Source organism: Amblyomma maculatum, chromosome 1 (genome assembly GCF_055883805.1).
Source record: "Amblyomma maculatum isolate TAMU_Amacu chromosome 1, ASM5588380v1, whole genome shotgun sequence".
NCBI classification, from domain to species: Eukaryota; Metazoa; Arthropoda; class Arachnida; order Ixodida; family Ixodidae; genus Amblyomma; species Amblyomma maculatum.
In genome coordinates this window covers 330072537-330094983 of record NC_139344.1, presented here as the reverse complement: position 1 = coordinate 330094983, position 22447 = coordinate 330072537, and the positions used below count along the sequence as shown (strand labels likewise).

The 22447-nt window shown below is 43.6% G+C and overlaps 1 protein-coding gene across 1 annotated transcript in view; it reads left to right on the top strand.

Moving 5' to 3' along the window:
• LOC146207411 (uncharacterized) overlaps positions 1-22447 on the top strand; it is a 125078-nt gene that overhangs the window by 91411 nt on the left and 11220 nt on the right. Inside the window, exons 7-13 of the mRNA XM_084576727.1 lie at positions 12021-12092; positions 15829-15900; positions 16441-16512; positions 17702-17773; positions 18188-18259; positions 18351-18422; positions 20373-20441. Of these exons, the coding sequence (XP_084432853.1) occupies positions 12021-12092; positions 15829-15900; positions 16441-16512; positions 17702-17773; positions 18188-18259; positions 18351-18422; positions 20373-20441 (501 nt within the window). The remainder of the gene's footprint in view (positions 1-12020; positions 12093-15828; positions 15901-16440; positions 16513-17701; positions 17774-18187; positions 18260-18350; positions 18423-20372; positions 20442-22447) is intronic.

The window sequence follows — 22447 nt, the reverse complement described above, 5'->3', positions numbered from 1 at the left end:
ATCATATTTAGTGGCAACATTTGTAGACGCTAGCATGTAGAGGGCTGTCACTCTTTTTCATCAGAACAAACCCCCTTATACCCGGTGACAATGAACAAATTTATATGAAGCAAGCCCTCAAAACAGTGGAGAGCTATGATATAAAGCTGCTAAATTAGTCCTTGTGTTTTTGCATCCACTTATATACTGCTGCTGGGTAAGAAATAGAGCGGCATTCAGTTTTGTTGTCGGGTTGTTTTCCGCGGTTGAAGGGTTAATGATATTGATGAAATATGTAGCTTACGGCAACTAAGCGCTACAGAGCCGCCTCACGAGATTAGATCAGACACGCTTCTGATTCCGTTGCGCATGAAAGCCCTGGGCGCCTACACTGATCAACTTCGCGCTCTGCCTTTGAAATCCTGCCGATAATCCCCAGTATGGAGGACCTATCCCAAGCACACTTTAATCCTTCCGTTTCTACGACATGCTTTGAAACGTAGCAAGCAATAGAGGAAATGTGCGTGACTTGCATTCCCGTACATCTCAGCAGGGATCTACAAGTGGCCCTTGAAAACATTATTCGCATGCAGTAAATTTAAGTGGATTCCTGGTAGCGCTTGGACCCCAGGCAATGAGGTCCTTCATCGCCTCGCCCACGAACCCCACCACCAGGCGCATGGGATGCCCTGTTTCTATCTATCATCCTAGATCACTACACCTCAGTACAAACATAGTATAAAGCTTCACAAAGAAAATGGTAGGGGCAACCTTTACAGCCCTCCTGCTATTCAAAACGCCCACCACCACCAAATCAAATACACCGGCGCATCCATAGAAGACTATTTTACACTACCCTCTATCCTCTATTCTATCCTCTACAGTTTGCAACTTACACTCTATAATGAAATTTCTCCGAACCCTGTGTGAAACGCCCTGTTCTTGTGCCTAGTCGCCATTCAATTCCCTCATTACTCGTACCCTTCATCATCATCATCATCATCACGTTTATATTCGCCACTTTATACAAATCATCTCCCTCTATGCTGCGGGTCTAGCCAGCTGCTGGAGAGCTGACGGTCCGCTTGATTTACCTGAGCTGACTGTGGCTCAGGACATCTTCAACGCCCAGTTATCTCTTGTAATAAAGTTGTTCCTGCAATAAAAGATCCTCCTGTGGGCGTACGTAGCGCTAGCGACGAAGCAATTTGGAGAAAACCAGGGGCGGTGTAGCTTTATATAACAAGCGCTGCTGTTTTACAGATTTCTCCACTTTACTCCATCTTATTGCTATCCACGAACACGGAAATTTTGAACTGTGAGGGTTGAAGGGGGGTAGAAGTGGAGTTTACTAAACTCCAGGTCATGGTCGCTGCTGTCAAAAATACCTGATAAGTCATAATATGGGGTGTGAAGTGGCTCTGGTAAAAGGTGCTGCGAAATTTTTGCTGCAGTATAGCCTCACTGTCGCGGGAAAAATGTCTCTATGTGCACAGTAAACGACACTCCGAATTTGCAGAGCTCTGTGTTCAGCAGCATTTCCAACACACTGGATTTGTATTATTTTTTTCAGTAGCATTTTTATAAAGAAAAAACCCGAAATGAGCAAGATCATCGCCTTGAATTTCACTACAAAATTTCTGATCAGTCCGAACGTATAAATGCATTTTATTAAATTTCAAGCCTTGAAAGCGTTGAGACTCTAATCCGTTTAGCTTGGTATATGCGCTCAAACGTAGAACAAATAGATATTTTACAAACTAAGTCAATAAAATTGCAAGTTGAAATTTGTTAATGTATTACTGTCGCGGTAGTAAATGATCAAGGGCAAGTTGAACGTTTTGTGAAGTAATTACTATTTGTTTGCTTGTTTTCCTCACTGAGGTAGCAGTGCATCAGGGTATACACTGCGCAGGGGATCTAAATCAACTCCTTCCTGAATTACGCTGCATTGAGGCTGAAATTAATAAGCATTTGTTTTTGCGGCTAGCATATGCCATTATACTAAGCTTTACAGCTTTGTAGTTCCTATTAAAAAACTCACCGCTATAATATGCATGTTACAACTCGGCATTTGAGTGGATGATCATTTCATGATAACGCGAGCAGCAGCAGGCATTCACTCAATGTCTGTAACCATGGTTATTGGCTTGCTAATGATTATGAGCATGGTGATGTTAAGGAAGTTGCTATAAGAATCGCAATTAAGAAAACCTAGAATATCGTCATCAATTTGCCGCGAGAAGTAACGACATGCCGCACATTTTTTATTCCAACTACTCTTCCTTTATATGATTTCTAAGGGAGCACAGTTGTGCAAAGGTCCGCCATTATATTTCAAACTCAGAGGGAAAGCCGCTCCTCGTGTGACAGGAGCCTCAATTAGAGCACAGCCAGTGGTTTTCGGTACATTGCTCGGTTCCACACAGCGAGCAAGTTACGAAGGTTCAGAGACCGGAATCCCGCTGACACATTTTGCGAACAACAGAGCAACGCTCAGGCTTGCGCATTTCTCCAGTGCAGATTTTGAAGCGCTCTTGCAATTGTTTTGGCTCTGTTACACTTTAACTATATTTTTATTTAATTCGCACTCATTAGACGCTTCTGATCATTATCACTCATTTATTTGGCTCAATAAATTTAAAACACATCCCCTTTCGGTTGGCGTGACTTCACATACCTTGGATGTCAACGTTAGTCGTATATCTACTTCGACGTCTGATCGATTTTACATTTACATTTTTCGCTCCAATTATTTACCTAATCATCATATGACATAATTTTCCTGCAGCATTCTCACATCATCAACTATCAATCACAACCATTCGTTTGGTCCTAACTCTTCTCAGAACGACACAGCGGTTGCGGACATGTTCTGTACACACGTCCTGTACATGCGACCTTGCCGACATATATCCTAGTAATGCTTTCGCATTAAACGCCACCGCCAACGTATCTCCAAAGAAAACACCCTTAAATGTCTGCACTTTGCTGCTTCTTGCTGGCCTACACAGTCACACCTGCAGCAGTTATGGTAATGCCGACAATGGCGATGTGGCGAATTAGTTTCGTTATGAGAGGACCATGGATGCAGCGGAGCTAGAGAATCGTGCTCTAGATGCTGCACATATGCGAAACCTGAGCCACAAATATGAAGCGTGTTGTAGAAAGGGAGGACGCTGTATGTAGGCTACCCGCAACAGCCTGGCATGACAATGTACTGCAGTTTCTGTAAACACAATTTTACCATCACTGAACAATCGTTGTACGTACTCTCCCTAAAACATTGAACGTAATCTGCCCTCACTCGTGCGTGGTAGCTGCTAGCAAAACAAATCTTGCATTTGCACAAGCGCAATCTGGACCATAACGCACTAGTCATATTACTTATCAGGGGTGTAATCGCCGTTTATTTTTTAATATCTGTCTTTTCAATCACAATTCATTATTTCTTATCGGAGAGTGACGCAACGATGCCTTTATTTCTGTCTGTCATCATTTATGGGTAGCCCACTGATATTCGCAGTCCTTTACCTGCTTTCCCCTGTGTTATTTTATTTCGCTTCTCACTCTTCTCAAGAGAGCTAACATTGTGCAATACCTATAGCAGATCTGATACTTGCGTTCGCACTCCCGTTTGCGCCTCATCTTCATACGTCCTAACGTCGATAAACCTACAATCTACGGTCCGAACTACCAGGCAACCAGCTTACAGTAGGTAGGAGAAGTAGAGCTCCGTTAAGCAATTCAGACAAAATGGCTGAAGACGTTTCTGTGTTTACGTGCGGAGCCCTCGGTTAGGCCTAGACGTTGCTCCAGAAATGCTTTAGTGACAGCCAATAATGGGAGCACATTTCTGGACATGTTACCTAAAAGCCACTGCAGTAGAATGTAATTTACTTGCAAACTCAATCCCTCTCTGATGAGCCGAGCCTGAGTCGCTTTGAGACGTTCAGCCCCAGAAACCAACCTCTCTGATGAGCTGTTTTTTTTTTATACGTTGATCCCTTATAAGCAATACACATCATCGTACGAACAGAATATTATGCCGCTGGTGATGCAAACAGAGCTCACATCTCCCTTAGCGGTTAAAATGAGCGTTCAGAAGCAGCATCCATTCCGGTTATAGTCGGGAAAAGGATAGACGTGCACATAATCACGGTTACTATAGGGCTCTTCCAGCAGGCGTTCTATATACGTGACCATTTTGCTGTTTTGCATAGAATGGTGATGAGATTGATTGGATTAACTCATCTCGTCTAATCCTACTCAGTTTTGTTGGCAGAAAAGACTTATAATGACTTGACGAAGTCTGTTGACCTGCTGTGTGAATATTTGCGGCGGAGAATGTGTAACAGCATTATAGCCAGTTCATGCAAAGTCTCCTCAAACAAGGAGGCCTAAGAAGAATATAAACAAAATAACTATACAGAAAAAATAGGTAACACTTAGTGGTTTAACCGAACCTTGTAGAAAATGTTAGACGCTTTCTTCTTCAAGAAATAATATGTATTTATGCGTGGGATCACTGTCATCCTTGCACACCTTGACATTAACAATGAGAAAATATTGGGAGGAATACTGACAGATAGAGGGAAAAAAGTTAAGAAAGAAAGCAAAGAAAAAAAAAGAAATTGGAAACAGGTGGGTGATCGGCGGCACCGGGGAAGAAAGAAAGAATACATTAATGTGCGAGAGTTCACCACTAAAGTAAAATTGCATTGCCTACAGCAATTTGATCCACTTAATGTCCACAAAAGAGATCCTCATAAATACTGCGGTGCACATTTATTGCTCTCGTGAGCATCTGAAAACTAGGACGTAGAAAGAGAGAGGTATAAATGAAATTCCATGTGTAATGCCATTTACGCGCAGAAGATGCCTTGAAAGGGAGGCAACGCGCTGCGCATAAAAAAAAATACAATGAAAGGGCAGTGTATTTTCTAGATAGAATTCAATTTTCCAACGAGTACGTGACAAATGTTGTCCCGATAAGAAATCAGAATAATGAAACAGGCGCTCATGAGAAGCACTCGACAGGCTGAAGAAGCAAATACAAGACTGACGTCCGCTCAACAACGGCACGTGCCCAGCGTATATATTCCATCGATCCTCAGCAGGATTGTCACGCCAACACGTAAACACATTCTATAGACAACGCAGTACCTTCCCTACCAAGTACCCGCTAGCGCTCCCATCTTGCTGTGTTTACTTGGGGACATGCAGATCCCTTTGTCCGGGCTTGTCTCCATAATCATTATGCGAAAGTAAATTTCATTTCCTCCTCATGGCAGGGCCTGCGCTTTCCAACGCTGTCAAGGCACCACATTCAGCGTTTACAAACTTCGGTCGGTGCCGAAGAAACAGTGCTTTGTGTATACTTGGGCCTTCCCGTGTTTAAGGCTAGCCGCAATGCTGTTGATTTATTTCTTGTGAGAGCTGCCTGCTTCGAGTAGCGTGAAAGAGGTCGACTTACAGCACGCAGATCGGCAGCATGGCAAGCAGCGAGAAACAGCTTGAAGAACCGTGAAGAAGCTACACTCGCATCCCCACTAACTCCCCAATTATCCAAACAGCAGCCGAGAGTCATCCCTTCATTCAAATAAAGGCTTAATTCATTCGTTCGTTCATTCATTCATTTATTCAGTTCTTGTGAGCTTGCGTTGAAGTTAGCTTCATGGGCCTCACGTGTTCCATGTGAGACAACCCCCCCCCCCCCCCCCCCCACACACACACACATGCCGCTGTTCAAGGCCTAATGTTCAACCCTAATGAAAGGATATCGACTGGAAAGCGAAAATAACAGTAATAAAAGGTTACTGACCACTACAACAGCACCAAAACGCCTCCGTTTTTGGCCCCCCTTTGCGCACAGTCTGGAACATTTCTGAAGAGAGGCCAGACATCGCTACTGACAGGGTTCGGCGCCCGAACACGGCAGGCCGAGCTTAAAGTACTACACGAAGAGGAACACGGGTTCCTTTCACCTATTGGCTTTTATGGCCATGAGAAGTGGTGGAGTATGAGTAAGGACTCCTCTAAATAGAGAAGCTTTGAAGCTTACAAAAGGCAGGAACAAATTTGAGAATTACTTTTTGAGTGCGTTTTCAAAATCAGCACCTAGGTTGAAATAGCAAAGATTAACCCCGCCAAACCTAAGCAAATAAAGCGAAAGCTTAAGCTTTAAGCCTGGTAAATTGGTAAAGCTTGGCTAGACTTGGTTGCTGCTTGATGGTAATGACTGGGGAGAGGCATCTGATTCACCATCGTTATTGCGATTTTTGTCGAGATGGGCTTCACATTCTTCCGAGGTTTCGGTGGCATGTTTTTTTCGACCCGCTTCTCTTATACCAGTTTCCATTGGGCGCTCTCGCGAGGTTCGGCGCCTACCAGTGGTCGAACAGGAGCAGTAGCGTTGTGTTCCATTGGCAGAGGAGGCGCGCTTTTGGGGTCCCGAGAGCAGCCTAGAGCAGTCCTCGGTGCTCCGTCGCCAGCGGCGGAGTACAGGGAGAACGGAGGAAGTCACGTGACCTTCTTGACGTCACTTCTGGTCATTCGTCTTCTCGGTGGAAATAAAGTTTTTTCAACAACAACAGCCCGGAGCCCGGGCAGGACGGTAGAGAAAAAATTTGGAGGACGCTTAAGCTTCGCCTTCAAGAGTGGAACGCGATAGCGTTATTGCATCTCGTTCGCACCGCCCACTCATTCGCTCGGTATGCTTTTGAGTCACACAAAGACATAGTTTTTATACTCAACACTTCTAAGTTCACTGTACAACTTTTTTCTAATTATTGTTCAAACAAGTGCTTCTCACAATCTACATTATCGCACTGTGTTGTGCACACTACAATGTTCCTTGCTCCCGTGTTCCTCTGCTGGGAAAGCGTCCCAGCAGAAGCGCTACGGCGCAGCGATCACGTCAGAGGCGTCCGGCATCAGACGCTGCACCTAGCAATCGCGCTGTGAGCGGGAAGAGGAGCCGCGTCGCCCAAACACCACTGTTCGAGTGACGCACGCTGGATGTTGGAAGGGGAGAGAGCGAGAAAACTTATTAAACGCAAGGGTATTGGGGCATCCTCGCACCGGTACCCGCACAGCCCGAAGGGGAGAAGCGGGTGAGCGAATATAGCGATCTAAAGAAAGGAAAGACGCTTGATTCTGCAACCCGCGAGGGTGCACGGCGAAACGTCAGGGGCGATTGGCGCGCCACGTGTCGGGGCAGCGCCGCACATTGCGAGGAGGGGTTCTTCTGTGTTTGCCGCAAGATGGCTCTGCATGTGCGCAGAACGCAGAAGAAATGTAGCGGAAACGTACTTCGCTACTCGTGTAACTGCGACTTCTGTAAGTAACATGCTCATAATTACCGATATACACCGCAGTATAACGTTCTACAGCACGTTTCTAAGGCAACACCGCATTCACTAGAAGCGCTTTTGTACCGCTTTCAAGCATCGAACTCGTCGCTGAGTGGTAGCGTCTCCGTCTTACACGCCGGAGACCCTGGTTCGATTCCCGTTCAGCCCATCTTGGAAGCTGCTTTTTATTTATGAAGTGCATGCCGGGATTTATCGCTCACGGCCAACGACGCCGACGACACCGGCTTTTCTGCGACATGAGCTCCTTAACGCTACCGCGTTAAAATGGCGGAAGACGGCAGCGGCGGCGTTCGGCCGGCGGATACGGGCGACGCGAGCGCGGGAAAAGTTTCATCACATGACGCCTGACGTTACGCGCTCCCCCTCGCTACACTGCTCTCTGAGCAGCGTGAATGTTCCGTTGGGGAGACGAGAACGCGCGTCCCCAGTGCTCTTGTGGGCTGCTCTGGCTGCTCGTTGCTCTTGCTCCTGTTCGCCCAATGGAAACCGGTATTAGTCTCTGCGGCAGCCTCTCGGCGAGCTACGTCCGTTGGATGATCAGATTCGGACTGTCTTCAGAGAATCTCTGAAACGCAGAGAGTTCACGAGGCGTCTCACCTGGATCATTCATGGCGACTGATGCAGTTATATGGTAGAGAGCCTTTGGGATCCGTTGACGCCTGCTAATAGCAGCAGAGGCTATCAAACAGAGCGAGCGCCGTGGTGGCAGCGTAGCTGCAGTTGAATAACGTCATGGTTATCTCTTGACTAGGCAGGGGCGATCGCGCGGTTATCTCGGTTTCGGCGGCGGCGTCTGAGTGACGTATTAGCTGTCACGTGATCTCTCCTCAGTTCAAGGGCCAACACGCGCACATGACGTGCACAAAGAAGCTACGGAGAGGTGTAGTAAAAGATTTCGCTTATTAAAAAATGAGCGAACTTTGTTTAAGTCATTAATTTTTCTGATTTTGAGAGTTCAAAGGAGTCTTGCTGAAATAATTTGGCTATACGCATCCACAGTGGCACTGCAGCCAAAAATAATAATTAGACACGGCAGTGTGTGCATGGCGATAAACTTACCACTACACTAAGCTGGGCAAAGTCGAAAGTGCAGGCACATCACTGACTATAAACTGGGAAAATCGAGTGTTCGCAGTATATGATAGTAGAATAAAATATTTAAAAACGATTTGGTAGACATAAACTCAGCAGCTTAGCGTGCAAATCAGCGTCATCTGATTGGCATTTGCCGCCGAAAGGTGTGCATAGTACGAGTAGAGTGTTCGGGACTTAGGCAGGGGGCGCAAGCGGCAGGCTTTACTCTTCCACGCTAGAACGAAGCAGTCCGAAAAGACATCAACGCCTGCGGCGCGGCACGGCCGCTCAAGCGGATTGAGTTACGGATTCAACTTACGGACATTAGAGGGAAAGCACCCATTGCAGTAACTCCAATACTACGATTATTATGTCGACGGTAAATTCAACTCAGATTTCTCAAATAAGGTTTCTTGATTGTCCTGCCCATTTCCTCGAGCTTGTTAAGCGTAGGCAAAGCAGAATTACCTTGAGCCGCCCCAAGACCTTAATTACACCGCGCCCTTGCAAAATCGTAGCTTGTTTTCTTTGCCCTTCATGGTGTTGGGTCATCACGGCTACTTGGTGAAAATTAATCAAAACCTCTTAGCCAAGCGAAGAGCTTCAGGGAACGCTGGAGTGGGTGACCTGGGCAATTTCCTCACGTCGCTTTCTTTTATGTAAAGATGACATAACATTTTTAGGGCGTTGTTCAGGCCACCTGTGGACGCTGCTCCTTTTAGGAGCTCTTAACGCATTAAAAGGTGTGGCACAACAAAGTTTCTTCATCTCAGAGGTCAAGGCCACAAATGTGTATGCTAATGAGTTACAAGGTGCAGGGCCAGGAAATTATTTTGTTGTGTTTGGTCAATTCGTTTGCCAAAGTAAAGGTTCTTGGAGTGTTCTTTATATCTAACAAGCTGGAAAAAAAACAAGGTGATAAAGTACAAATTATCAGCGTTAGAGCAGCGCAAAAATTAATATGCAAAGGTTTAGCTGAATTCAAAAGGAAGTTTTCGAACTTTTGTTACTTTTCAGAGGATCACACATAGTCCAGGTAAACCGTCGCCTGTACTAAAGGCTAAGTGAGCACACCAGCAACATCAACATAGACGCAAGGGTAAAGATTCTTGAACACGTGCCATCTAGAAAGTGCACAGAAAACTTCGACAAAAACGAAGATTAGAAGAATGCAAAAGTAGCTTGTACAGGGATTACATGAAGTGCATCTAATACACCACCGAAAAGTAAAACAAAAAACAAAAAAATAACAGGTCGGCACTCTTGCTGCTTCTAACGAGATGGGGTAATATTACGGACCGACCAGGCTGCGAACGATCTTGTTAGATAATTTATTAAGGTATGTTTAATTCGCCGCGGTTTTCCCGTAAATATTGAGATAGCTGCAATATTATTATTTGAGTTGTTAATGTTTGCATGTGTGTATTATACTCTAGTAGAGATAACGCGATGCTGTTTCTTTTTCCCCTCCTCAGCATTGCAAAATGAAGAATAGGAGGCTAAGATTTCTTGCAGACTTCACATTTCTAATACGAAGGTGAAAGCGCGATACTCTTGCCTTTCTTCTTGAAGTTTTCACTTTAATCTGATAATATATATATATATATATATATATATATATATATATATATATATATATATATATATTGCAAAGTAACGCGAAGGTAGGGTTTGGCGGATCAGGTTTTATTGGAGACCTGCAGCCCTGGTCGCACACCGTAGCGAACCACACACTCCGCGATGACGATGGGTATCTAGAAGAGGGAGCAGGATAAAAATGAAGCAGCACGTTCACCCGGGTGAAAGATGAAGCATCACACAGTGCTCACAGGACAAAAAAAGTAACGGTGCACCAATAAACCTTGTACTGAAAAACGTACTTGCAAAAAGCAAAAGAAGTATTGCAAGAATCCGAAGCCATTTTTTTTTTAATTTTCAGTGTTCTCGCATATTGACTCACCACGAATAACCGTTAAGACCTACCAACCTACTAAAATATTTACGACGTTGCTCCTCTGTACTATATATGGCATTTAATTACTTGCAGCCATCTTTTGCAACGCGTCCTTCTTTTTGTTGCTTTGCTTCTCCGCGAAGCGAGGAACACCTGGGCCCGTATTCCGAGTGTGCATCGTTATCGAAGTGTCGCTATCTCACGTGACTTCGAACCATCTGATTGTTCGAAACGCCGGAGCCGGATGTTGCCACTACGGAACCGGAAGTGGTGGCATCATCATGTTCCGGCGTTTCCACCAATCAGATGGCTTGAGGTCGGGCACTTTCGATAACGACGCAAACTCGGAATACGGGCCCTGCACTACAAAGCACACTTGAATAATTTCAATACCTTCCTGTCAAAACTCTTGTCACTTTGGCAACTGTGTAGCTGCTTTTTTCAATGTGCGGACTACCGTCTAAAAAATATAGCGATATGCCATCTTTTTTACCTGTACTTCGACAACTTAAAAAAAAATGCCTAATATCTCACTGCTTTCTGAGGCAGCAGCAGTTGTGCAGAAAGCAGTGTATCGGCAGCGTAGAAAGCAGCGTGATATGCGAGTTTTTTATGTGTACGACAAACGCCAGACACACGTAGCCGTGTTTTCTGTTGTACTGGTAAGCGATCCGAAGCTCATGCTATGTAAAAAACCTTTCTCTCTATCAAAATTATGACATCGAAGCCGTGGTGACCATTCGCATGTTCCTCTGCTCGTGCACTTGTACCCCGCCCCTTACAAATCACTCTCAACAAATTCGCCTTGAATCACGCATGCTATAGTAGCTAAGGATGGCGAACTTCTCATCGTTTGTTATATGCTGCACGGTAAAGAATAGTAACGTTGAAATAAGGACGTACAAATTATGTACCGTTATGTATAGCAATGCACAAATGTTTGAGGGAAGTGAGTTTATGGAAAAATATTTGTTTCTGCCTGGCTGGACCAATATATTAAATGAACTGCGCTCAATCACGAGGGCAAATGAACACCACATTCAGAGCAAAATATCACAGGTAGAAATTCCGAGGATACAAAGAAGTAAATGTTTTTCCACAAATCCGCATCCAGCAAACCTTTGTCCCCGACTTTATATCTACCTCGTGGTAGTCATATTAAAAAGAGACGCTACATAAATAGACTACTCATGTAAACGAGATTGCGAGTTTGGCCTTAATGATTGGCATCACCCTAGCAGCTATTTTCTGTTTAACGGAAACCCATGTTAGGATTTTTGTGTGAATGCTTCGGAAGTCTCCTGTACCCATTATTAAATGTGATACTAATGAGTCTTCTGCAGTTATTGAAACTCACAAAAAAGCATAACTGTTATCGGAAACTCCTCTCCAGCTCTTGTTTAATTAATAAGCTACAAGCATAAAGTAGAATTTGCCCGCTTGTCAACAGTCGAATGAAATCAACTATTGCGTACAAATGAGTCCCTAGATTCTGCAAAAAGTACCCAGCTAATACTGCTTCACAGCACTCCCGTTTAATTTAATTTTAAAGTACTAACTTGCACCTCATTGTATAGTAAGTACCTAAATTTTGGCCTAATGTTTGTTGGCAACTGCATCCCGTTTGCTTCCGCCAGGTTCCTGTCTTCATCGAAAGTTGAGGAGCTCTCAGAAAACGTCTTCGAAAATCTTCCGAGTTTAAAGGACGCGTAAGTAGTGCTCAACAATTATTCGCACGTTTTGATGTCTTACTTTGGTAAGGAAGCCTCAGCACATGATTGATTTATTTATTTATTTATTTATTTATTTATTTATTTATTTATTTATTTATTTATTTATTTATTTATTTATTTATTTATTTATTTATTTATTTATTTATTTATTTATTTATTTATTTATTTATTTATTTATTTATTTATTTATTTATTTATTTATTTATTTATTCTCAAGGCCGAGAGACCGAAGAAGTGGGCAGCGTCATCTAAAATCATCCAGAAAAGGGTTTGGTCCCTGCAGTAAAATTTGGTGAAACATGTGGTCATTTTTCCTGGTTATGAGAAGTGACAAATTATTTCCTTTGGGTTAATTAAGGAATTTGGTTTTTAGTAATGTGTGTTGTAACAATGTCGCAGCCACTAAATAAGTGCGTAGTAGAACATAATTGAAAATCTACCTCTCTAGAGTTTTGTACGAAGTAAACTGAGTGATCCTGCTTATCAGGCATAGCTGTTGTGATACCGGAGATTCGCAGTATCATTTGCGAGTATTTATGAAAGAATGCTACTGTTGTTGGTGTGAAGTATACCGGGTGTCCCAGCTAACTTGAACCAAGGGTTACAGAATAATATATTCGAGGTAGGTCAGTGAAACCAATTGCATTCAACTGCCAGCCTCCTTGCCTACTACAGGCAATTTTTTGTTTTGCAATTACTTAATTAGCTAATTATGTTAATTTATCTAATTTATTAAATATTGACTTTAGACTAAACATGTAAATTGGTAAGTTGTAGAGCACCTTCAGAAACCCCCATTTCATTAATTGCGATAAAGAAAGTCCACGTGTATCTTTTTTTCCGGGCTCAGAAGAAAGCCCGCGAAATACAAATAATACCACGTGACTAGTGCATTTGTGCGCCGCGATTGTGGTGCTCTCAGTCGTGGTTTGAGCGAACGAAATCAGCTGCGGCCGTGTCTTCTTAGCCCCGTTAAAGCGGCAGGCCGATATGCCTGCGATGGCTTCTTCGCCCGCGTCAGACAGCCGGCCCACGTGACGGTGCAGTAGCAATGAGAGCCGCGAGCCGACACCACCGACATTCTAACAAGGCCTCCTTCTCTCTCATCAGCGAACGTCACGACAAACGAATGAGCGATAAGGTATCAGCCACTGAATCTGCGCATACCGGCTTGGGTAAACGGGCGAGATGACATCATGTGACACGACTAAAATTAGCGCTGCACCTTCATTTGCCAGTTCTTTATCGCCATCCGCCTGTCGTGATGTAGTCTGCAGCGGTGCGCAGGCCTGGCCAAAATCACGGTGGCGACGGGCGAGCTCGAGCTCGCTCGAACCATCGCCAACATTTCTGCCTGCCGCTGCAACAGGCCCATCGGGTCACGGCCGCAGCTTATGTCGTTCGCTCAAACCACGACTGAGAGCACCACAATCGCGGCGCACAAATGCGCTAGTCACGTGGTATTATTTGTATTTCGCGGGCTTTCTTCTGAGCACGGAAAAAAAGATACACGTGACAGTTTCTTTATCGCAATTAATGGAATGGAGGTTTCTGAAGGTGCTCTACAACTTTTCAGTTCACATTTTTGGTCTAAAGTCGATATTTGATAAATTAAAGAAATTAACATAATTAGCTAATTAAGTAAATGCAAAACAAAAAATTGCTTGTAGTGCGCAAACAGGGTGGCGGTTGTATGCAATTGGTTTCATTGACCTACCTCAAATATATTATTTTGTAACCCTTGGCTCAAGTTAGCTGGGACACCCGGTATATAGGCACCATAAATTAAGTATTCCTATCTAAAAGTCCACTGAAGAACATTCAATTTGTGAGGCTGCTGGTCCTCTGAGAAATACTATCTGAGCACTATACACGTTATTTAAATTTTATCTCAGGTGAAAGTTAAATGGATAAATTTGGAAATTTCATCGCAACTTTGAATAAAGAATGTAAGAGCGCACGAATTTCAGCATCGGCTTTGTGACGAACATTTAAAGATCAGTAACACTTCTCGAGCAATTTCCGGGCAGAATATTTTCTACTTATTCCATTCAGAACTTTGTCTTCCATCACAAGTTTGTCAACTAGAATGTTAAAGTACGAGTTAAATCACATTTATAAAAATTCACTGGGACGGTGCACTCTTCTAAGGGTTGCTTTGTAGCAGCAGCGGTAACTACAACATTCCAAAGTCGGGGAACTAAAAATGTTCAATACAGAAATGAGGAGGATGCACCCTTCTTATTTCAATCACTTAATGATATAATTAATGGTCTCCATGGAGATCACTAATTATATCATCAAGTGATCGAAATTCCTGGTTCACACTTCTCCAGACACACTTGATGTCGAGCATATAGAAAGAGTCATCACAGCCAGCAATTGTGTGAAGGGGTCCTGCAAGAGGTTTTCAGCGTAGCACATAAAATAACTCAGTCAATAGATGACATCACCATGAACATCTCAGGCAAGTACTATGCACGTAGAAAACAAAAACAGAAGAGAGATCGAAAGTCGGTGCGGTCATTCTGTCTCTGTAGAATCGTTTTGCACTCGCACCGTCCTCCAGGTCGAACAGGGGGAGCGGCTGCGCCTCGGCTCGCCTGCCACTGGCGGTTGTACCTGTTGTAGACCGTCATTGCACCCTTTTCTCTCCACCTGTTCTGTTTTCTTTCTTTCTCTCCTTTTTCCTTTCTTTCTTTATTTCTTTCCTTTCTCCTCTGTCCGCACGAGGCAGCGGGATGGCTCAGATACAGAGCCAGTAGCAAGCCCGTGCATTTTCTTTTCCTTCTTTCTATAGTCGCAACAACCAAAACAACCTCCCCGTCGCACGATTGCGCATGTCGGTTAAGAAGAGGCTTTCAGTATATTTCTCTAGGCCTCACGCAGCCACCGTTGTAGCGGTCAGTCAGCCGCATCGCTCCAGTTAGTGAGGGAGCTCCGAAGACCGCAGAAATCTCGCGCGCCGAAGACAGCAGAAATCTCGCGCGCCGAAGAACGCAGAAATCTCTCGCACGTCGGATTGCGGAGGCAGGGCCGCGTGGATAGGAGAACTCTGGCTTTTAGGCTAGCAGAAAATGGCTAAATGAGGAAAAAAGCCACAGCAATGCTGAAATTGATATATTGAATCCGGATGACTGAGCTGAAACACTATAACGTGAAAAAAAGCAGTGTCTGTGCCGTTCGCTGGAGCATCTAGATGGACGCCCATTGAATGAAACTAAGATTTTAGGTCCCTGGCCACGGCGATCGTCTGCGGCGAAGCCTCCCAGGCACGGCTCCGCTTTATGAGAGGCACAGGCCTAATCTAAAGACTATTAGTTTGCTATGATATGACTGTAACGTGATGTGATGTGGCGTGTCTGTTATGTGACTGTATTAACTTCAACTATCCCTCTCTTACAACTTTTATATCTACTCATCCCCTTCCCCCAGTCCAGGGTAGCAAACCGGTTGCTTTTACTGGTTAACCTCCCTGCCTTTCATCCTCATCTTCCTCCTCCTCCTCTATTTTGTAGGATATTTGTGCAGGAAATGCCGGGAACACCTTAGGTATATCGAATAGAATCTCGATAATACACACAATGAAAGCGTGTATCGATCAACCGCTTATGTTAAAGCTTCTTTATCGAAAAGATGTCTTTTTTTACAAGTCTATTTAATCAAACCTCTGAATTCATTATTCATAAATGCAAAATTTTCTATTTACCAGATACCTCCTTGGAAACGACATTGTCTGGCTCCGCAATTACACCTTCCACGGGAGCAAAGAACTAGAAAATCTGTAAGTAGAAGAGACGGCAAGCGACACACTTTGATGTAATATCTTGGTCGTCAATTTTATGAAGTGGAGTGACCACAAACACCGGTACTGTTCGCGACACGTTATCAGGAGACTCCCGCACGAAAATTATAAGAAAATTGGCGCAAACGAATTAATTTTAATGTATGCCCACATTCCTTTCTGCACAAAAGACAGAAGCTTTATGTCCATTCTTATGCCATCGCCACTGCATTGATGGTTGTGTTTTGTCTTGCCATATATAAAAACGCACCAGGGAACAGGACGTTAAATATTGAGAGTACAAGCTATTTTTGAGTCTGAAAAAAAAACGTATAAAAGCGCCAATAAGCATACGTTGGCTTCTGTCGTGGCGCATCAGAGTGAGTCCTGTACCCACGTTACCGGCTTTGCTTTTCTACCTTTCGACGCCCCTCTGTCTGCAGCAAAATAAATTTACGGCGTCTTAATAAAGAAAGTGTGATCATTTCAATGTTGGGTGAATAAACATTAACTTATAGATATGTGCTTTTCTCTTTTCAGTGTTTTGTCTCACAACGCATTACGGGATATATCGCCCGAAGCATTTAGTGGCCTTGAAAACTTGAGCATTCTGTAAGTTTATTTTCAGTGTCGTACCGCGTCTAGGGTTCTCTATGAAAATTATTATTGTCAGCAGGAAAATCCAATACTTTGTTGTCTTCTATTTCACTGCATACTTCTAAATGGATATTTTTTAGTCCATTTCCTCTTTTCTCCTGTAAAATACTGTTCGATACGGCCAGAGCGAATGTCAACGCAGCACACTTACATTACCATATCTAATTTTAATTAAACTGCAGCTATACTAAAAGTAAAATAGTACGCTTATTTCTTATTTAATGTTGCACCATCCACTTGCCGACAAATACCGCGAAGCCTTAACATCTCAAAACAGCTGCTAGGTTCGAGCGCTTGGTCACTGGTAGATGTCGTTCATCACGCGATTTAAATTTAGACATAAAAAAAAAAATCTCAATTACAGAGTATAGGTTGTTTACTGGTATCTACAAATTCCGACGTTAGGCAACAAACACCGTCATTTAGACGAACACCACCTGTAAATTAGAATGTAAGTGAGCGGTAGGAGAATGAGCTGTCATTAAGGGAACCACGTCTCCGTTACCTGCCTCGTAAAGCACTGAAGTTCTTCCCAGGCTACACGATTCGAAAATAGGCCCTTTTACCAATATCTGGTATGCAGCATTGCTGCGAATTCGCCATGAAGTTATATAAATGGGTTTGGTCCTCGCTGTGGCGGTGCTGTGGCTAGTGTTCTGGAATTACTGTCCCCTAGGATGCGGAAGCGAATTCCGACCGCAGCGACCTCTTTTCAATGGAGGCGAAAAGCAAGGCATCCGTTTGCTGCACGATGTCAGTGGAAGTGAAGGAACCCTAGGTGGTCGAAATTCCAGGAGCCCTACACTACGGCGTCTGTCATAGCCTGAGTCGTCTTGGGACGTTAAACCCCACAAACCAAACCAAACAAATTGTTTTGGTCTTCGTTTTCTAGTATAAACTTCTGGCCGCTTAAAAGAAAACTCTTTCTTTATTTTTAGCAATCCCATTATGAGCCATGATTAATCTACTTGATTCTTTTTTATGCTTCTTTTATGCTTTGCGTTGTTACCTGCTCTGCTGCCTTCTTCCAAAAGATGTGTGACCAAGTAGCTCAACGTTCGACTCTATTGTTGTTAATCTACTTACCTTTTACAAACCAAACAAAAAAAGAGATTTCCGCATGCTAACTCAGCCAATCTTGCAGGGATCTCAGGAGCTGCGCCCTGAGAAGAATCCATCCAAAACTTTTTCGGCACCTCGAAAGCCTAACGAGCCTGTAAGTAACGCGTGCATAGCGCATTTAACATTGAGTATTGACTCACAGTTCACCCTTTATTTCTTTTTTCTTGTTTTTTGCTGCCATTTGAATTAACATATAGATATGCTCAGTCGAACCTGTATTTGTAATGCTTTAAGCGCATGACAGCAGGACCAATAAAAACGAAACATGTTTATGAAAATAAATGAGACCACAATACAACCCATGACAACTAATATACTAACAAATCGTTCTGGGATTGCGGTTCAACAGATGACACCAATTTTAAATTTAAACTTGATATGAGGCAGGTGTCGTTGTCTAAAATATGGCCCCTAGCTTCTGATCTAAGGGATATACCAATAATTCTCTTGGAAATTAATTTTCCTTCAGGTTACATAAAAGGGTTGCCCTTTCCTTTTTGTTTCTCAGATGGCTTGACGAAAACTCGATTGAAACTTTACATCCAGACACATTCACTGCCTTGAAAAACCTCGAGATACTGTAAGTAGCACTTTAACAGGAGTCTCAGGTATATCTCACACTTATTCTGGAACTTCTGGTAGAAAATATAATAGCATGTGTTTACTTACAGTTCGTTAACAAGGAACAAGCTTACTCGACTTTCTTCCCCATGCTTCGGAGGTCTATCACTGCTCCTGACGCTGTAAGTGAACTTTTTCTTCACCGCGTCAGCCATGAAAACTGAATTCAGGTGATAACAGTAGCATTAAAATGAGCGCGCTGCATATCATTATAAGTTAGTGCTTGAAAGTCTGCCCTGAATAAAAAGAAAACAAACGAAAAATTAGAACGAGAACGTGACCTCAAAACTTTGTGTTCGCCTTTCACGTTTAGTGGTGGAGAAAAAGAGCTGAAAAAACTTCGTCGCTCTTTCGAATAAATCACGTCTTGCAAGAGTGCTGCACTCAGGTTTGTAGCCTGCGTGAGCTTCGGAAGAGAACCAAGCTTGGCAGCCCAAAGCAACACTGAAAAGCCTCACAAAAAGTGGTGTCTAATGACTCGCGTTTCCATGGCCTGTCTCTCTGAGATTGCAACGACGCTGCAAACTCTCTTACATCGGTGCTCCTCGCCAGCTCTTTAGGCAAAACCGTGTTAGGTTTCACGGAAACCGTCCATTGTGGCGCAGAGTAGGAGACGCTTGCTTTCATTCGCAAGCAAAAAGGAAGAGTGAACGAATACCGAACTCAGCGATGCTACAATAGACTACGTATCGATGTTCGCGTTGAAAACAAGGACATGAAATTGAATAGAGTCTCACAGGGAAAACTATAACACTGAAGCGCCGGTGGCTTCATTTTCAAAACATACTGCACAAGGAGCAACAGTAAGGTTGCCTGCCAGGATGATAATGGCACACAATATTGCGAGTTCGAAATATTCGTAGAACTTAACATTTAGTCTCTAAAATTATGGGCGAACATCAGCATCATATGTAAACATTCCTTGCGCTGTCATCACCATTACTGTTGTCTGGCTGCTTTCCAAGCGCGACCACATCTTCTTCTTTAATAATTAAAAAAAAAAAGCACGTGCGACACATTTAATGATAGCTTATCACGACAAGCTATCACGGAAAGGCTCGAAACTGACGCCGTGGAGAACCGGTCGCAGATTCGGTATGACTAAAACAGAATGTTCATTTCGGCTATTTGGTAGAAGTTCATAATTGTAAAACAGCGCGAACAACGGTACACAAGAACGAGAAAGACACAGGACGAGCGCTGACTCTCAACTAAGTTTTTAATGCCAACACTTGGCGCTTTTAAATGAAAGACACAATGCACATTCTACGTCACACTGAAGTCGATAAAACCAAAGCAAACCAAAACCAAATAAAACCAAACACTTCAGTGTGACGTAGAATGTGCATTGTGTCTTTCATTTAAAAGCGCCAAGTGTTGGCATTAAAAACTTAGTTGAGAGTCAGCGCTCGTCCTGTGTCTTTCTCGTTCTTGTGTACCGTTGTTCGCGCTGTTTTACAATTATGACTAAAACAGCATTCCGTGATTTATCATGAGCATGCACATTACATTATATGATAACATGACAAACTGCAGCTCCTGAGAGCTGATCTTGAGAAACAAACTCCCTATGAAGCATCTGTAAACATTTTCTTACGGACATGCTTGTCACGTCTGCAGAGTTCATGATTAAAACACATCCTCATTCCCCCAATACTTTGTCATTGAAAATGTCTGATAATTATTACGAGCTTCAAGGATTTTCTTTATTGGTCGCTTCAGGCTCTTTAATCGTTTTTGCGCCAATTTGCTCCAATTTTGCACCAATTTACCTTTAGATGGTATTTCTCAAGTTCTAGCGGCTTACACTTTAGCCATGCGTCAATAAAAAGTTTGGAGAATACCATTGCTTCAAGTACACCAAAGCTTCGCATAGCTATAGAACAAAAATAAAGATATTTCACATTTTTTTGTCTCTGTTTATCACATCTGCAACGGTGGGCATCACTTTCTTTAGGAACGAATCGCACCAGTTACTATGTGCTTTTCGCGAGTTACTGCTTGTATACTATGCAGTTTTGTGCCAGCCATAATCCTGGATAAAATGCTGTTAATTGTGTGGTTACTTTCAGGAACCTCGCATACAACAAGATTCGCATCCTGGAGACACCGTTTCTTGGCCTCGATGAACTGCTAAACATGTGCGTATATTCACTCTCAAAACCATCTTCGCATTCATTTTTTTTTTTTTTGTGAGGCCACAAAGCGAGTATTTGTCAAAGAACAAGAGCATAATTTTTGTTACAATCCACAAAACAGATACTTTATTTTATCTGTTCACATCAAAGAGAGAGGAAAGAAAAGGAGAGGCATAATTTTATTTATCTTCATAGGCACTATACAACACAAAATGAAAACTCTGTGCCTTACTAGAAGAACCGAAATGTGGCCTGTCGTTCAGTTCAGTTCAGTTCAGTCGTTCAGTCGTGCCATACTCTTCGTGACCCTATGGACCATATCACGCCACGCTTTCCGGCTTCTCACTATCTTCCTAACATCACATAACTTCATCTACAGCGCCTTGAGGGTGCCATCTAACCATCGCGTTCGCTGTCTACCCCTTGTCCGGTGACCCTCAACCTTTCCCAACATCAAATCTTTCTCCAGCGACTCCTCTCTTCTCATCAGATGACCAAAGTAGCTGAGCTTTGACTTTAGAATTTGACCCTCTAGTGAGCATTCAGGGTTTATGGTCGACAGTATCGACTGATTTGATCTTCTGGCAGTCCAAGGAACTGTCAAGAGTCTCCGCTAGCACCACAACTCAAACGCGTCAATTCTTCGGCGGTCAGCCTTCTTCACAGTCCAACTCTCGCATCCATACATCACAACTGGAAAGACCATAGCACAAGTTATACGGATCTTGATTGGCAGACTTATGTCTCTGCCCTTTACTAGGCGGTCAAGGCTAGCCATGGCTCTCTTTCCCAGAAGCAGGAGTCTCCTAATTTCATGGCTGCAGCCTCCTAGCATTAAAGAGTCTTTCTCTCTCTCTCCAAGAAAAGAAAATCTGTCTCAGCTTCCACTTCTTGTCCCTTGAGGCTCCAGGACTTAATTCTAAAATTCTAAAATTCCGGTAACAGTGCGCTTTTTTATGCTTCAGCAATTCTTTTCAAATGACAATTTACATATTCAGTTGCACCTAATCTGAAGCCTAACTGCTCACAAGAAACGCGAATTTCATTTTCAGGCTGCATGTTCCCGCCGCATCCAAGACGACACTTATTGAAAAAAATCAGAAAAAACCTATTCGAATGAAAAAAAAAATTATTCACAAAAATCTGAGATACAAACGTTGATGATTCCTAAAAGTACGCCAAAAGGCAGTCAGGAGTGAGGCAGAGATACCACCTAACACTAGCAATGCATTAAAACATTCCAACGGGGAATACGTCACGTTATACCTAAATCTGCTGTTGTTTACTGTTCCTTCATATCATTAGAGCGCAGCACTTAGGCGCCCCTTTCGGCGTTGCACTCGTCGACGGCACAGTCTTCGTTGTCCGCCTCGTAATCAGCTCCGCCCCCATTTCAGCCCCCAGCTCAGCCCCCTTCTTCCTCGTTGGCGGCGACCGCGCGTGTTATCTGATTGCTGCGCGCGCTCCAGCCACCCCCGTTCGCTGCTGTGCACCCCCCCCCCCCCCCTCATCCTGCTTGGCGGTGAGGGTGTTCTCCGTTTGCCGAAGCGCCGGCTCGCTATCAGCGGTTCACGGTGCGTGCATCCGAAGCCGAAACGCAGAGCCACATTCTCTTCACTCGCTAGCGACGTTAGCGGCATCAGCAAGTCGCTGCTATCTCGTCGCCGCGCAACGTTCCTAGAGGCGTATACGCGCTGCTTCCCGCTACCTCCCGATAGCTTAATTACTCTCTTCATTTCTCCGACTATAGAGCTTCCTTCATGACAGTCCAGAACTGTTGAGTGTTTCTTCAAGGGATACGTGTGAGAAATTAAAAAAAAGTTGTCTGTAATTGTACATATAAGTCTCGAAAAATTTGCCTCAACCTATCGAAAAGGTAAAACAGCTGATGAGCTGCGCTCAAATTTTGTATTAGGAAATAACGTAATCGTCGGCAATTTTTTATTCTTAAAACTAGAGCTACTAAAAGACTGTCATGCGCGCAAAGTACGTCGCCACCGATGTACTTG